The 17217-nt window shown below is 42.3% G+C and overlaps 1 protein-coding gene across 1 annotated transcript; it reads right to left on the bottom strand.

Annotated features, from left to right (window-relative positions):
• Window positions 1–2477: 2477 nt before the first annotated feature.
• CCNB2 (cyclin B2) lies at window positions 2478–16688 on the bottom strand. The gene is made up of 9 exons (XM_019732213.3): window positions 16531–16688; window positions 14770–14898; window positions 14568–14681; window positions 8155–8325; window positions 7893–8051; window positions 6160–6396; window positions 5720–5860; window positions 3863–3973; window positions 2478–2756 (listed from the first exon to the last, which is right to left on the bottom strand). The coding sequence occupies exons 1-9, from the start codon at window positions 16552–16554 to the stop codon at window positions 2646–2648; spliced, it is 1197 nt and encodes a 398-aa protein (XP_019587772.2). The 5' UTR covers window positions 16555–16688; the 3' UTR covers window positions 2478–2645.
• Window positions 16689–17217: the final 529 nt, after the last annotated feature.

Genomic DNA, 17217 nt, shown 5'->3' with positions numbered 1-17217 from the left:
AAGTCTCCGCATGAAGAGCATCTTGTCCAGGTCGCAGGGGAGAGAGCCTTCCTCCTCTTTCAGCCCCCGGCTCCTTCCAGGCAGAGGTGCTCACAAGAACAAGTGGGAGACAGCATGACTGTGCATCTCCACCAACTTGCACACCGCAAGGATTCCACATAACCCAAATCCTTTCCCTTTTTGACTCCTTCTAAACTCCTCCCCAGACCTCCGGAGTGAAGCTGGGGAGACAAATGCTGGCCCTGCCTCTAACTGCTACTTCTTTTACACGTGGTTTTCTGGGAAGTGTTGCTGGTGGGTGGGGATGGAGTCTGGATTCGGGAGTACAGAACACACAGAGCATCTTTGGTGGAGAGCCTCTATACTCATGTTCAAAAGGGTAGGAGCCACATTCCCTCCTTATTTTATGTCTCTCCCAACTCCTAGATGATGTTTACAATTGCTCCTGAATTTAGAAACTCTTACTCCTACCAGCTAATCCTGTTGCCTTTCCCTCTTCCTGTACTGCCTCCTCTGACCAGTAGAGCCTAGTCTATAATCTCCACTTTGCAAATGAGAAGGCTTAGTATGGTTCACTACCTTGCCCAAGGTCACACAGCTCTTAAGTAGAGGAGCCATCATTTGAACCTGATCCGACCCCGAGCCCCATACTGTTAATCTTTGTCTTCAACAAATATTAGGGAGTTTGATAGGCAATCTAATTGTCAACCTTTAAACTTCTAGTATCTTTCTCTCAAAGATGAAAAACATAAAAAGCTCACAAATAGGACTCAACTGCTCTAAATCTGTAACTCCTTTTGAAGGGCAAGAGCTGTGTCTAACATTTATCTTCAAATGCCCAGAGTTCATCTCTTTCCAAGACCATCAACCGCCTTAAAATAATAGCCACTAATATTCAAGCACCTCCAGATACTGTGCTAACAGCTTGACATACTTTAGTACAACACTCTGAGGTAGACACTAATCTCCATCTTACAGACACACGTCACACAGCCCCTAAGTAGAAACAACCCAGTATCCAGGTCTGTGCTCTTCAGATACTGTGGTTACATCATCTCATTTTCTAATTTCAGTGTTTTTATGATATTATGACTTCTACTTTTATAGCTCGTTTCACATTTATAGCACTTCAATTTTGCGTGCCTGCTGTGGCACATAAGGAAGTATCTTGAAGGTCTTTTTTATGACATCCTGGAAGTAGGAATTTCGTGAGTCAGAGTATTTAATATTTAACTAAGCAAAATATGTAATAAAGAAGCTATAAAATGTTTTGGTAATATGCCTACAAAACCCATCCTTTCTTGATGAGAAGTTGGAGCTCAAGCATCCCTGGGAAATAACTGCTTTTCAGAGTCAGGGAAGTGCCCTTTCATGGTCTCAGTTACCATTCACACTTGTGACCTAAGTCAGTTTAGACTGCGAGGGAACAAGTTTCACTATCTCAGCAAGGGGTATTTACAAAACTTTACACAAGGACTTCAACATAGAAAGATATCCAATTTCTTTAAATGCTCAAAACCAAAAGACTTGCTCATCAGGCAGCCCTGGGCAGCCAAGGAAAGGGAGTGAGAAGCAGCCCCAGCGGGAGCCAGGTCCTACCCTGGGCAGCCACAGCCACAGCTGAGTCACGAAACCAGACACCTCTGCATTTCGCTGTCATGCAGGAGGCAACTTTTACCACACTCCCGGCTGGGGAAATGCTGAGTTAAGTTAGTTTACTGAAGCTTCTCAGAGCCTTTATGCCTCTTACACGTGTTTGCGATGTTTCCCAAATGTAGTTGACCTACTCCTTTCTCTCAAAAGACCAATTAACATCTTGTTGAACTAATAGTTTGGGAAGTTGTTGCTATAAGAGACTCATTTATTGGGGGAGAAATGGGGTTGGGATTTTTTTTTTAGCGGTTGGAGACAGAAAGCATTCCCCCTTAGAAAACAATGTTAAATGTGATCTCATGCCTACTCAAAAAAAAAAGTAACCCATAATGTAGTTGAAACAGCACAACAGGAAAATGCATTCTAAGTCTCAGCTTAACTAGATGGCACAAGCCCATCTCCTTTTTCCAGCTGTGGCCCCTTAGGCTGCTAGTCTTGGTCTCAACCAAGCCTTTGAGAAAGGCCAATTGTGAGGGTTACTTCTGGTGGCAATAACCCTAGTGGGCCAGGTGTTCCTGTATAGGAATTAAGAAAATAGTTGAGTAGGTTCTAGAAAGGTAATTGTCATGGTTATTCTATTTTAAATTTTCATAATGAATCAATCTTTTTATATTCAAGAAGTTTGGGACTGGGTTGGTATTCACTAAAGCCAAGGTCTACTTTTTCCCATTTGAGAAAATGGTAGGAAGATCTTTCCCAAAGCCATAAAGGCAATAATTTACATGCTATTCATAATAGCTCAAAAAGAAATTAGTCAAAGTAAGTGTCTACTGAGTTCTTCAGAATAGAATGCACAAATAAATACACGGGATAAATATACAGGATACCTAAAGAAAAATCACTAGCTTTATTTTTCCTCAATATACATTTAGAAAATAGGCCTGAGAAGAGATTTCGTGAACTAGACCAGAGGATTATATACAAAGTCACGAGTTCCCAATCGCGAACCAAAGTGCACAGACGAAGCACTCTTTCCCGAGGGCCCCGGCAGCCTAGGACCGTCCCATCAGAGGCGAGGCAAGCTCTTGGATGGCTTTTGAGTTCAGCTGAGGAATTGTGCTGATCTTCAGGAGTTTGCTGCTTGCGTACTTATTCTTGATGGCCTGTGGAAGTCATCTGTGATTAAGCACTCATCGGGGCCCCCCCGACCCTTACACCTTGTTCCTAGTCTCATTTACAAGTACTGAAAGGCCAGACCCACAATCTCCAGGTGGTCTGAGACGCCGAATCACTGAAGCCAGCGAGCACTCTGAGGTCCTATGTTGTGCCTGACAACTTCCTTCCATGCCTACTAATGGGTCCAGCCCAGCTGGTAGCACAGGTGACGTCCAGGTCCAAGGAGGGCTTGGAAGTGGGAGCAGTGTTTATCATACCTAAGTGCTGCTAGGACAGAGCAAGTTCAGCAGGACTGGCAGCAACAACTACACTAAAAGTGCGTGGCGACCAGTGCTTAGCAGAGCCCAGACAACACCCTCAGGTCTGAAACACACTGCACTCCCAGGTGCTAAGTCTTGCTGAGACCGTACCTAAGGAAGCCAATCAGGATGTAAGGGCGCTTGGCACAAATGCCTTGCTGTGTCACCAGACTCCTGGTAAGCTGATATTCGGTGTGACACAAGCACAGGACAGCAGCCAATCTCCACGGGCTCCTTCTCTCAGGTGGGCCACACAGAGACCGAAGCCATGGCCCCAGAACGATTCCTGAGTGGGCTTCCTGCCCCTCATTCCTCACCACACTTGCTATTCAGGGACGTTTCAGTCACTGTCCCAAAAGACCCTGGACAAAGGCCCTGAGTAATATGACCTGAATACCCAACCTTCCACAGGGCCGTGTGAGGTGGTCCTTGGTGTTCCCGGCCACATGCCGACCAGCCTCCCTACTTACTGAGTGTCCGACCCAGGACACTGGGATGAGCGTGGATCAATACACTGCAGAGTCGCCTGGCTGACTACTCTGGGCCTGGGCACAGTTAGCCTATCTACCTTGTTTTAAAAAAAACTCTGCTTTCAGAGTTTATCAGTATGCTTCATCCCCTGCTATACTAGAAAAATATAGAGTTATGCTAACATACTCTCACATATGCCAATATATTTACATGAAAACACAAACACACATGGTACATACTCTCATACAGAAAACCCATAATCTAATGCTTTTCACAGCTTAGGAAAGAGTATTTAACGAATCTGTGTAGGAAAAAGTACTTACGATGAATTTCATTAAGTTTTCATTCACTTTCACTACATTTTTGGCCATGTGCTGCATGACTTCCAGTATTTCATTCTCTGTGTATCCTGTGTAATACTGCTGTTTTAAGTTCTGGAACACAATGCAAAGAGAAGGGACACAGTAAAGCCTCCACTTCTTTAGAAGAGCGTATCTTACACATGCAGACATTACTTATGTAAAAGCCATAAAAGAATATTCTTAACCATCTAGTAATTCAATTACAGCCCTAATCACTACCACGGTACCAGCAAAGCAGCTAGTAAATTGTTGTTGTGTCTTTAGTCTTTTAAAATGTAAACAACTTCCATTTTCTTGGCTTTAAATGGCATTAACTTTTTTGAAGGATCCAGGCCAGTTGCTTTTAGAAGGTCCCACATTTTGGACTTGTCCAAGTGTTTCCTGACATTTGAAGTCATGTCAAACATTTGGGGCATAACTTTATATGAGTGATAATATATACTTCGTATTGCACCAGAATATACGTCAATGCAGGTGACGTCAAGCTTGCTCACCAGAGTAAGCTGGTGCCTACCAGACTCTCCATCACAAAGGTGCAGTTATTCTTCAGTATTACTACATAGCTGAGGTGACACTGAAACCGGGTGAATCTCGTTCCCCCAAATTATTTCACCTAATGATATATAAGCATCAATTGATGATGCTGGCTTGAATCAATTATTACACTGAGGGTTAAAAATTGGTTGATGTCTAACCCTACCGTTCTTTCTACTTTAATTAGCTAGCATTCTACTGATTAAAAAAGAAAAAAAGCCTCCGTTTCTTTCCTTCTTTTCTTCCTTCCTTCCCTCCTTCTTCTCTTTCTTTTGTATCATTATGGACATGCGGGTTTTTAAAAATGCATTATAATCTATTACTATCACTGTTCTTCGTAATGGTCAAATTTAATCAGTAAAAGCCCTTTCAAGCCAGTTCCTTAACCAATACCCAGTATCCGTTTTCATTAGTTGCTGGTCTATTCTCCCTGTATTTTTTTTTTAAAAATTAGCAAATATATAAACATGCAGGCATATATTCTTATTCCCCCTCTTTCTTACACACAATGTAAACTGTGTACACTTGTACAGAGAACCGCTCCGCCATGGCGCCCGGGCAACCTTGCGCGTATCCACACAGGCCACGCAGTCAAAGGCTGAACCACAGCGATCTGTCTGTCGGCAACATGCCTTGTGATCCTGCAGGAATGTGAGGAGATGGCAGGCCTGGGAAGAGCGGCCTCCAAGCCAGCTCCTACTCACCTCCCTGTCTCCCCTGGGAGGCTGTTATGAAACTGTTTCTTATCACCTCCTGGGTTCTGAGGCTTTTGCTCTGCTGCTCTCGGGGTACAGCTACAGACCAGACAACTGTTTCTGAGTCTAGAACTAGCTCGTGTGCAAAAGGGCATCCGTGCCTCACACTGCAGTCACCTGACCCATTCTGTTTAGGTGTCCTCTTTGGTGTCGTACACAAGGACCCAGGGAGTTAACATCTTTGGCTCCTTGTATGAATCTAAAAGTGGCTCATTTTATCTGTTCTGGCAAATCAGTCAGGCTTTGACCTTGTTTTGTCTTATGTGCTTCAGACTTGCTTACTTCACTTAACAAAATACCCCAGAAATCTTAGCATATCAGTTCTTAGTGGACTTCCTCATTCTTTATGACTCTAGAATACATTTGTATACCACGGTGTCATTCTAATCTCCATCGGAATTGGTCCAAGCAGCTTTCCTTTAGGCCTTTGGACTTCAACAATTTTTTGTTGAGAAAATGCTGAGGCCTTTTCAATCCAAGAGGGCCTAAAACAGAACCTAACTAATTTCTTCTGAAATCCAACACTCACCCATTTTCCTTGGCCTAGAACCTTCTGGGACAGGCAGGAAGCAGCTGCTGCCACCTTAGAAGGGTGATAATGCACCATGTCGTAGTCAATGAGAGTCAGCTCCATCAAATATTTGGCTAAAGTGTGCTGTTCAACATCAACCTACAAAAGAACAGCCAGGGACAGTAAGAACCAGTTATTACGCTTGCAAAATTCTGGGTGAAAGCCTAAGAGCCTAAATCCATTTAACTGACTTTTCTTTCCCAGGAGCTGCTCTTTGGACATTATGTTACAAACACAAAATGTGAGGTCTTCTCTCTTAAGAACTGATGAGGTAAGTATGAGGACTTATCTCAAAGATGTTTCCTATAAGTTCATAAGCTTTCCTTTAATTGAATCAATGTTTCTGGTGTGACAAGCAGCAGCAAAATAAAGTCTCCTACAGAATTAGAGGCACTTACCTCCCCAGCTTTTGATGCCCGTCTTAAGAAATGTAGTGGCAAAGGTCGTCCCAACTCAAATTTCAGCTCTTTCAAAATTAGAGTTTCCATTTCTCGGATTTGGGAACTGGTATACGCATTGTCTGTGATGTAAACGAAGTCTTCAATATTTGGAGAAAACATCTCCTCATATTTGGAAGCCAAGAGCAGAGCCGTAATCCCAACCAGTTGAAGCTTCTTACGAGAGACTGGCTGAACCTAATCGAAGAAGACTATGTCAAAAATCATATCTAACAAAACTGGGGCTCTGGGGGAAGAGAAGGGAACCAAGTCCTGGAGATATGCACATCGCCTGCGCTCACACCCCTTACGGGACCAGGAAACCGAAATGCTACTACCAGGTACCAGGACCACTCACAGCGGCTGTGACCGAGTACTCAACTATGTGTGCCAGGTACAGTGCTAAGATTCTAACAATCATTTCATCAAATCCTCATGAAACTCCTAGGAAGTACCTATTTCCCCCCCCTTACAAACAGATGGCCTGAGAAGAGATTCAAACACCAGCCCACGATCACTCAATTGCTCAGTAGGTAAGAACTGTACCTGATAACTAAGCCCTAGTCACTGCTCCAGCGCCACCGTCCTGGCTTGAGTGTCTAGGGAGGACCCAACATGGCACTCAACATGGTCTAAGCAGAAATGTAACAGATGCTTAGGGATGAGGAAGGGGGTATCTCAAACGTTTCTCTAATCCTCACCAAAAATACACTCATTATTTGGCCTGAAGAATCTTTCAAAGATGTTTCAGAATCAGGGATAATCTCAGTTTAGGGAATAAGTGTTTTCCTTAATTTCCTTGGGGAAAAAAAAAAAAGACTAGGACTTTGCTTTTTTTTGCTCCAACTTTCATTATTGAAAATCTACCAAAAATATGACTGTATAATTAAACCACTTGTAAAATGAAAACCACTGAATCTAGTTAATTAGGATTTTGTAGTATCTCAGGGTCATTATCATAAACACAATTATTAATGTATTGTTAATACTTGACCTAAACCTGTATCATAAATGTTGACTTTAAATAAATCCTTATCTTCAAGTCTACTGTTTGGTAGATAACACACTAATGGTTTACGTTTGGAATTTCTTCTAACTGGTCAGTGTTTTTGTATCACCAGTTGATAAGTATTTTGATGAGCACTTCTGCCTCTCAGCTTAACTTCTTACATTCCTCTTTACTTGAGACTTCATAGTCATACACTCCTCCCACACACCCCAACCCGGTTTGTAAACTCCTGCCTCTTCCCGCTTCTAGTGACTCAATGCCACAGTTAGCTAGGGACTGGAAGCTCTCTGGCCCAATTCCTGTTCTCAGATGCAGAAACTTAATACCAAAGAATACTGACCTACAGAAACTGCACACAGGTCTGGAAAGCCTGCATACAAAGGGGCTACAGGCTTCAGACTGCCTTTCAGACCATCTGCTGGTGTGTTTCCTCTGGTGAATGACTGGCAATGCAGTACTTCCCCGAGCATGTTTCAGCAGGCTGACCTAACAGAAATGCCTGCCATTGGTCAGCATCACCAGAGGCTTGACACACCTGGACTGCTTCCCTTCCCAGCACCTGAAGTTCTTCGGCTTCTCCTGAATTGGCTGTTTTGGTCTTCTCTTCAGAAATACGACACCTGGGCAATACGTAACAGCCATGTTCTGTGAGCCACTGGTACCAAGTCCCGGAAGCCACACTCACCTGTAAGAACCGATCCATAATGGCGATGCACATGTACAGAGTTTCCTGCAGCAGCCGAAACTTGGAATGGACTTGCACCAGCCAATCCACCAGGATGGCACGCATACGGCCGTTTATGTCTCTTCCATCTAAGAAATGGGGATTTATGGACTGCCGAGTCTGTTGGTGGAATTACAAGTTTAAAAAGCTGACATCACTTCCTTCCCAGCTGTGTGGTACACCCCACATTGCTTATATAACCAAAACACAAAGGCCCACTCACCTCAAGCTGCCTTAGATACTGATAGATATCCTTAACGTAGTCGCTGCAGAGCTGAGGGTTCTCCCAATCTTCATTATCAATGTCCTCGATTTTGCAGAGTAAGGCATCAGAGAAAGCTTGGCAGAGGTTCTCTTCCTTCATGGAGGTATCTTCAGGTGTGGGAGAAGGACCCTACATCGACAAATTAAAGAGCATGTATTACTTACTGCCTTCATCACAAATACATGCAGAGCCAACTGGTTTAAAGTATCATGTGCATTTTTGAAATATATTAAAGCCAAAATAAATTTCAGAGTAAGAGGTGAATCATTCAGGATACAGTAGACGAAGTTTTTACAGATATACTCCTGTTTAACTCTCTAATTCCAATCAAAGTGGAAGCCTAAGTCCTCACAATGGCCTATGGGCCCTTCATGGTCTGGCCCTCCCCATTCCCCTTGCTGACCCATCTCCTGCTTCTCTCCCCTCCGTCTGCTTCATCCAACCTAGGGGCTTCCCTCGCTGCAAATAGGCTCCCTCCTCCCAGGATGCTCTTGTCCCTGTATCTGCATGGGTCATTCCCCCACCTTCTTCCAGTTTCACTTAAATGTTACCTTCTCCGTGAAGTCTATCCTGACTCCTATTTAAAATAACCACCTGCTTTCTGTTCCCCCCATGCATACGTTTGATCTCTCTTACTGTGTTTTCCCCCCCATAAATCCTACAATCTAACATAGCTTACTTATATATGGTATTATTTTCTGTCCACCTCTGCCAGGAGCTCTATAAGCTTATATTTATTTAAATGGATTTTGTCCACTAAGGTGGCTCAAACACCTGTATCACCCCTGACACACAGTGGGTGTTTGGTAAATATTTATTGAGTGAAAAACTGGGTGCAGAGATTCCTAGAGCTAACAGTTCACTTTAGCAGTAGCCTCTTCTGCATGTGTAATGTTTTCTTCTCATCAATTAACTTATTCTAAATTGAGAAATTGGTGACTAAAAAGCAGAAAAGCACATTCCAGCCTATGAATGAAATAGGAAGAAGCAAAGACTGAGCAAGCATACACCCAGTAATTTATTTTCTTATACTGACAGGATGATCATCTATTAAACAAAAAAATATCACACACATTAAAAATGTATTAAGTTAAAACAAGTGTTTAGTAATGAAGTATAAATAAACCATTACTTTTTAAAAGACTAAGAGGTACTTCTCAAAGTAAAACCTAACAGGATTGCTAGGCTATAAAGGATATATAGTAAAGTAATAAGGTATAGAAAGAGAAGCTATATAATAAATAATTTTGATTTACATTAAAGCTCAATGATTATAGTTTCCAATCTTAAAGGATAAAACAATAACAACAAAATATACATAGCAGTTCAAAACAGGCCCTTCCCTCTTAAATCAAAGGTCTTAACCTGAGGAAGGGCCAGGAGAACAAGAGGGATGCAAGTAGGCATGCCCTTTATTAAAGAATTTAAGAAACTCAAGGGACTAGAACAAATAATAAGAGCTACTTGGGGTACCAGGGAGAAACCTAGGGAAGGAGGGGAAGGCCTCCAGGAAAGTGCCTAGGCAAAAGGTACCCCAGTACAAAGTCCCAGGAGAAGCTGAAGGGATAAGGGCCGGTCTGAGGACTGCATGTTGATTTGGGATGGTGGGAGGCACGCAAAGATGAGCTGGAAAGGTTGAGCAAGAACCTGGTTAAGTTTAGGTTTTATCTGAAAGGAATCCACTGAAGTAACTGAGCAAGAGTGACTAGAGTCACATGTGCATTTTAATAAGCACATGTAGCTGCAGTTGAAGGTTACCTTTTTCAAGGATAAGCATCATCACTCTCCCCAAAGGCAGTCAGTGCCAGGAAGCTGGCTTAAGGGAGAGGTTACCGTCTCGTGCTACATGTGCTGCCTTAGCAGCTGGAAATGTTTACCTGTGTCTATTCAGCAGCACACCTGAGTTTAGCGATACCAAAAAGCCACCAGGATAAGACAAGGTAAGTGCTCTGGCCCTTCGTTTAGAATTTCTTAAAAGCCTTCCTGTTGGAGTCCAACATAATTTAATCATCCTAAAATCCTTTCTAAGATCCCCCTCATTTGTGCAGGTAGTAATCTAAGCCCTGTGGACCAACTGTGCAACCCTCTGTCCAGTGCCCGCAGCATGCAAAATTGAAAAACTGGATCAGCTAGTTCACCGTCACGCACCTTTGAATGCATGACAAAATCAGTCTGAAGAACAAAAACCTTCAAATTAGATTAACAAATGAGTTCTGTGGGTTGTCAGAGACAACTGAAAAGTCCTCTCAGAAGCAATCAAAATGCGCGATTTTGTGGAACTTGAAACGCTCCTGTTTGGTTAAGGAGCTGGGTGGAGCGCAAGTAAAGGCTACTGAAGGTCCAGTACCCACAATGCCTGAGCTGGGTCTGCTGAAAGATCAATATTAACAGACCAATACATAGGTATTTACACAAGGCTGTGTAAAACAGAGTGCCTTTATTTATTAAACTCATGATACCAAACATCATAAATTATTGTCCATTAAGTGCAACAAGGAAGGACTCCCAGCAAAACTGTTGATTTTGATTAGATCATGATGTGTAGCAGTGTGTACTCGTGCACACACAGGCACGCACAACTGGAGAAAGGCAAAATGGGTTACTGTAATTAGCTTAGGGACTGCAACATGCAATGGAATGGACTTTGGGGGGTAGGGAGAGTAGTAAAAATGAACTGACCTTTCGATCTATGTACTCTACATACGTCTGCATTGTTTTGTTTTGATGACTGTTTCTTGTGTAATTAAAAATGAAAGTCACTCTTTATTTAATGTGAATAGTTGTGCTTATTCCACTTTTACATACTTTTTGTATTAGGGAAAGTTAGGCCATAAAATATTCTTATATTTGAATGACTGTCACTGAATTTAGTGTTGAAATCAAATCTGTGTAACTAAAACTGCGTCCAAACTTCTAGCTGCGACTCCTGAGCACACTGCCTAAGCTTGCATCTCTCTTATAGCTATTATAATGCATGCTTCTTCTCCTCCGACCTTCCTGACTTGATTGGGAGCTACCTGAGGACAGAGGACGTAGTTCATTCAACTTGCTTGCCCACTGCCCAGCACACAAAGGGGCTGGTAAAAGGCTTTCTCCTCCCTTCAAACTACTGTTTGCCAGAGCTTCATTAGTCAGCAAAAAACATTGTTTTCTCCAAAAATTGCAGGATAATAAATGCCTGCAATTACCTGTGAATGGCGGGAACACTTTCAAGGCCTCAGCCAGGTTCCGTTGTGATTCGGTTGCTTCATCTCCTACAAAAAAGCAATCGGCCCTCCAGTTTTGCAGAGGGGATAGGATGAATTAGATTAGAGGTCTGGGAACATCTGCTTTCATAAACACATGGCTCATATCATCAGCTTCCCAGGGCTCCCTGCTGCTACACATCCTGTACTCGACTGGCATTTCCACACCTCCAGGGACAGGCTGTAAAGGAGCAGCAATGGCTCTGCAGATAGGGCAGAGTAAAAGCCAGAGACAGGTAAGCTGAGGGGCGCATCTGCCGGGAGGTGGCGCTTCCCCTAAATTGTGGACTTCATGGTCTCCTCTGTCCTGTTTCTCAGAGGAAAGTGTATTTGAATTGGAAATAATTATTGTTCATTAATCCCTTATGTCTTCTAAAACTAGAAGCACATTTCAATCACAGGAGTGATTTTTATATGGACTGAGCTACAGGTTCATAATTCTTTATCTGAAACACAGTGGACTCAGTTTTGTCAGGAAGCTAGAGAAAACGGAGTCAGCCAAGGACATGCGGGTAACGGGATCTCAGAAAGAGGAGAGTTGTGGAGGTCGCAGAAGGAAACTTCTCCTTCGTTTTCTTCATATTTTTGGTTCTTTGGTTTTTTTGGGTTTTTGTTTTTGTTTTTGCTTTTTCCTGCTTTGATTCAAACAGTAATATGTGAAAAGTCTGAAAATTTTAAGGAAGAAAATGAAAACGAATCTTAAGCTCAACGTAATACTCAAAAATAACTACCATCAACACCTTGTATATAAGTGCACACTTTTAAAAGCAAATTTGGGGTTTCACTGCATTATATTGTTATAATCTGGTTGTTTCCTAATGTAATGTTCATTTTGACATCTTTAAATACTCTATGAAAACATGATACTTATGGTTGCACAGATTTCATTAAATGGATTTAACTGATTTCCTATAGAATATTTCTTTGTTATGTAAGAGGTTTTCATTACTGCATTATTTACAAGTTCTCGACTGTCCCTCTGACCACTTTCTTAGGATAAATTTGAAAAACAGACTTACTGGGTTTGGAGAATGACCATTTGAAATATAATGCTAAATGGCCCTCCTGAAATGTGGGAGGAACCACATTCAGTCACCCATATAAAATGCTTCATAATGGTGAAAAGCTGCTTTGGGTTTGGCATTTTAGGAGGTCGCTAGAAACCCACCAGGAAAGGCCCATTATTAAAGAAAAGTTGATCGTGAGTATTTGTTCTGAGCTTTAGTCCTTGATTTGAAGCTTTTTTCTCCTGTCCAATGAGCAGCAACGTGCTTGCCAACATCACTTCTAAGTACAAGGCTCGCAAGTCTGTCCCACTCCTTCAGATGCTGCTGGACCATTTCCAACTGTATTTCCCAGTGGATGAATCTGTTACCTCAACACATCCACAGCCAAACAAGACACCTTCCCCAAAGCTACCTCCCTTTTCTGACTTTCCCATTTTTCATTTATTCCATAAATGGTTTCTTACTCAGTGGTTAAGGATCTCACTCCTCCATTGCAAGTAACTTATGCAAAGAATTCCTTCTATATACAGGATGGTGTCCCTGAAAGGAGTTCTGGTACATCCTAACATGTCTGATGTTGTCTCTTAGCACCCGCATAGGCTAGTTCATGACCCTCATCAGCTCTTGCTTGGACAATTGCAATACTTCCTAATTTATGGCCTTTCCATGGCCACCCTACACTGCTTTCCTCACTTCTCACATCTTTTCACAGGTGCCTCATTGTCTAATGGAATAAAATCCAAATTCCAAGACCTTCAAATCCAATTGCAATCTTCTCTCCAACTTAATCTTCTGCTTCCTCAAATCTTCTGACCCAGTTTAGACTTGTGGACTCCTTACCCAAATAACATGATTACAGGCCTATTTCCACTTTCATGCTTTGATTCTTGTTACTGCTTTGTTCCATAAAAGGTAATTTTTCCTATCAGTTTCTCCATAGCTATCCTTACAAATGTCACTTATTCCATGAAGTTTCCTTGACTACTAGTGTTCCTTTAGATGTCCTTTCCAAAGGATGGCATTAATGTCTACCCCAGTCATTTAACATTCAGTCATACATTGCTTGGAAGCATCTAGCATCATTCCCTAGGATTACTAATTTAATTTTCAGGTACTTATGCACCTTCTAGATAAGCTTCCTGAAGGCAAAATGTCTCCTTTTCAGCCTTAACACAACTGGATGTATATCGTAAGTGCTCAATATATATATTTCTCAAATATAACTCATGTTTTGTTTTGAAAATTTTCAAATATGCAATAATACACACACATACACACACACACACACACACACACACACACACACGGTGCCAAAAAATGTATACACATTTTAAGAAAGGGAAATTGTATTAAAATTGTAATAATATATACCGATAACAAAAGATGAATACAAGTCACGTTTGACTTCTGCAGTTACAAGAGGTGCTCAAAGTGGTTGCCATCAGCCTCCAGACACTTCTGATTACGGTGAACTACTGCTTGAGCAACGTTGACCAGTGTCCCCTTGTATACATTTTTTTTGGCACCTCCCGCATAAACACACATACACACACATTTTTGAGCTGGAAAGAGTGAAGTAGTTATTGTATTCTCAGTACCTACAACAGTGCTCATTTCATAGTAACTATATGAATGTATGTAATCTATGAATGAGAGCATGCATGAACTGGAACATGATGGAAGGGGAACAGGCCAATGGGTCTCTTAGCTTTCTAACTCCAAGAGAGCTAACCAGTCACAGAAACCACAATTTATCACCCCAGAATGTTGGCATTACCTTGGTCCTACATGAGTATGGGTTTCAGAACCTTGAGCTTCCACAGCTTTCATGGGCAAGTTCATTCTTATGGTGGATTATTTTAATAAAACCTACCAAATTTCACTCTGAGATGACTAAATTTATCTGGGTATTAAAGTAATTAATTTTGTTATTCAAGTTCATAATATTAAATTACGATACCGTCACTAAAAAGTTATAGATATTCATTTCTACAGTGTTGTTTCAAAGTAGAGCTCTAGCTCTGAATGTTCTTCAAAAGTTGCATTGATAAAGGCACGTGCAGTCTGGCCAAAAACAGGCTGCTTCATTAAGCCGGTTTGTAAATTTTGACCTTCGTACCTTTGGAGTCAACATTTTCACCTGGACTGGTTTCACAGAAGCAGTAGGTTTCAGTTGTTTGTTGACATTTGTTGTTTTGGTGGGCTGAACTGGTACTTTGATGTTCTGAGCTTTCTACAAAGAAAAAGAAATGTGAATAGGGCAAGACATTCCGTATTTTCCCCATTGTGCACACGTATGTTCCTAATGGTTGTCACCTTACCTTAGCTACTTGTGTGGGTCTGGTTGTAACTCGATTTCCAATTTCTTCTAAAACTGCCCGCCGGAGTGTCACATGACTATTCGCTTTAGAATTAACTCCTGTGTCAATATTATCCAAATCGCTGGACACCTAAAAAATTAAAAATTGAAAAATTAAAGAAAAGTTGGGACAATTTAAAATACTTCCCTAATATCAGATACTCAAATTCAGAATTGCTTTAGGAAAGGTGAATATGCTGAGATCTAATTAAGGAAGGGAATAAGTACATTTTAGGAAGTCTAGAAATACTATTAGTGTTTGATAACATCACTCTAAATTAGGCAAATCACCATCCCACCTAGTCTATAAAAACAAAAAAATCCCACTAAGAGCTTTACAGATAAGTGATTTCTCATAGAGCACCCACGTCACTTGTTAAAGATCCCTGTATATTTAAGGTATCTATAGTATTTAAAAACCTTCTTTTACAGAAATTAGTAACAAGTGCAATTAAGACAAATTATTAAAAAACTATAATACGTCTGGCTGTTTAAACACCAGATGTTTAAAACCTAAACTAGATTTGATTCTTATGCCATTCTAGAAAAAAGTGCTCCTATAGACATGATCTTTTAGCTAAAGCTTTTAAAAAATGCAGTTGCCATAGCATAGACTCTCTTATACTAAGGAAACTTAGAAAAAAAATAGTTTTCATGGGTAAAATAGTTTTACTTTCAAATCCCGAGAAAGTTGGAATTGTATGAAATAAGTTGTTAGTTGACCCTAACCTGCTTTAGACAGCATGTGCTGAGACAAAACTTACTAGCTAAAGCAATTCATACAAAAAAGTCAATTTTATCAGATGTGATAAACATGTCACAAGAAAAAACAGCACGTCCCATTCCCCAGAAATTGGGAGTCCTATTCCTAAAGAATTTCCCAACAGAGGGTTTGAATGGACCTACCAGGACAGACCGAACAGGGGAAAACTCAAGCCTTCCTGGATAGATGGAATTTGACTATGAAAGAACCATATAGGACAGATTAGACAAAAATTATTCACCAGTTCTACTTTGATCCACAAAGGGGTAGAAATTAAAAACTGAATGTATTCAACTTATTAGGATTCACAAAAGTCATACTGTTCAATTTTTCCAGCAGTAATTGCCAACTTTTAAAAATGTTTGAAAGTTGAATGCTATGGGTGGAAGCCTGGTAATGTGACTAAGTTTAAACCCATTTGGAAAAGAAAATTGGCAGCTTTTAACTAGCCTTATAGCCAGGAGGATGGAACTCCTGGTGTGTCACCACCTTCTCTATTTTTCAGCAAAGGAAAAGTAGATCCACGTACAATTCAAGCCCACAGGGGAAAAAAAATAACCAAAACCCCATTAACACGTCAAGGAAAACAGAGGAAGGAAATCCCAAGAACCCTGTAGTTAGATCTCTAACAACAAAGAGCACTCAGGATCGCTCGCTGAGTACTAGGCGCAGTGCTCCGGGGACGCGCTTAACAGGTACCACGTCCGAGGCGCTTTCGTGAACTTCCCCCATTCCCAGGGCAGAGACCCGCCGGGGCAAGGATCCGGAGTGAGGAGCCTAGGCCGGGGAGGCTGGCCAGAGAGGACAGGCCGCAGGGCCCGGTCCGCGGGGGAAGCGGGCAGCTGGCAGAATGGGGAAGCGGCGTCGGTTGGGACGAAAGAGCTCTACAGAGAGAAGCGAGAGACAGCCGAGGGACCTACGCGGCCGAAGCCCCTGGCGCTTGTCGCGGAGCCCACTCACCGTCGGGCGTCGGAGCAGCGCCATGAGGGACGCGGCAGGCAATAGTGCCAGCCCGGCCCAGGGTTGGACGCGGACCGGAGAGGGTAGGCACAAGCTTCCGCGGCGCCGTTAGTTCTACACTCCGAGCCCGCAGTTCTGGAGCTCTTCGTGTTGTCGCCTGGCTCCAGGATTCAAATACCGCGCCGCTCGCGCTCCCATTGGGCGGCCCTACGTACGGCGTGCTCTTCCCATTGGTTAAGCAGGAGGCATTCCCGTATGCTGATTGACTGAGCTCTACAGACCCATTTGGTTGTCATAACAACTACGCCCCACACACACACACACACACACCGCCACACCCCCGGCCTGCTGCCTTTTTTTAAAAAAAACATCTCGGCTTCCAAGATAAACAAAAACGAAATGTTTCATTGGGACAGCAAACGTAGGCCACCTCTGAATTTTGACAAGGCTTCGCCTATGGATGTTTCTCTACGTTTGTGCTGGGTGGACAGAAGTTGATTCTAGGGAACACCCTGGAAATGCCATTTCTGACCTTTATTCCTCTTCCGGAAATTGCGAATTGGGGTTTAGGTTGGGTTGGCCTTAGTACTTGCACAGGCGCCTCTGGTGGCTCAAGGCTGCACTGTAGGTGGTTGAGATGCAAACGGGTAAGGGGTAAGAAGTGTGACGTTTACTCAAAAGTTAAGA

The sequence above is a fragment of the Rhinolophus sinicus genome, chromosome 3, assembly GCF_057876585.1.
Source record: "Rhinolophus sinicus isolate RSI-liver-muscle chromosome 3, RSI-T2T, whole genome shotgun sequence".
Taxonomy (NCBI): domain Eukaryota; kingdom Metazoa; phylum Chordata; class Mammalia; order Chiroptera; family Rhinolophidae; genus Rhinolophus; species Rhinolophus sinicus.
Note: the sequence above shows the minus strand (reverse complement) of the source record. Positions and strands in the feature narration are given on the sequence as shown.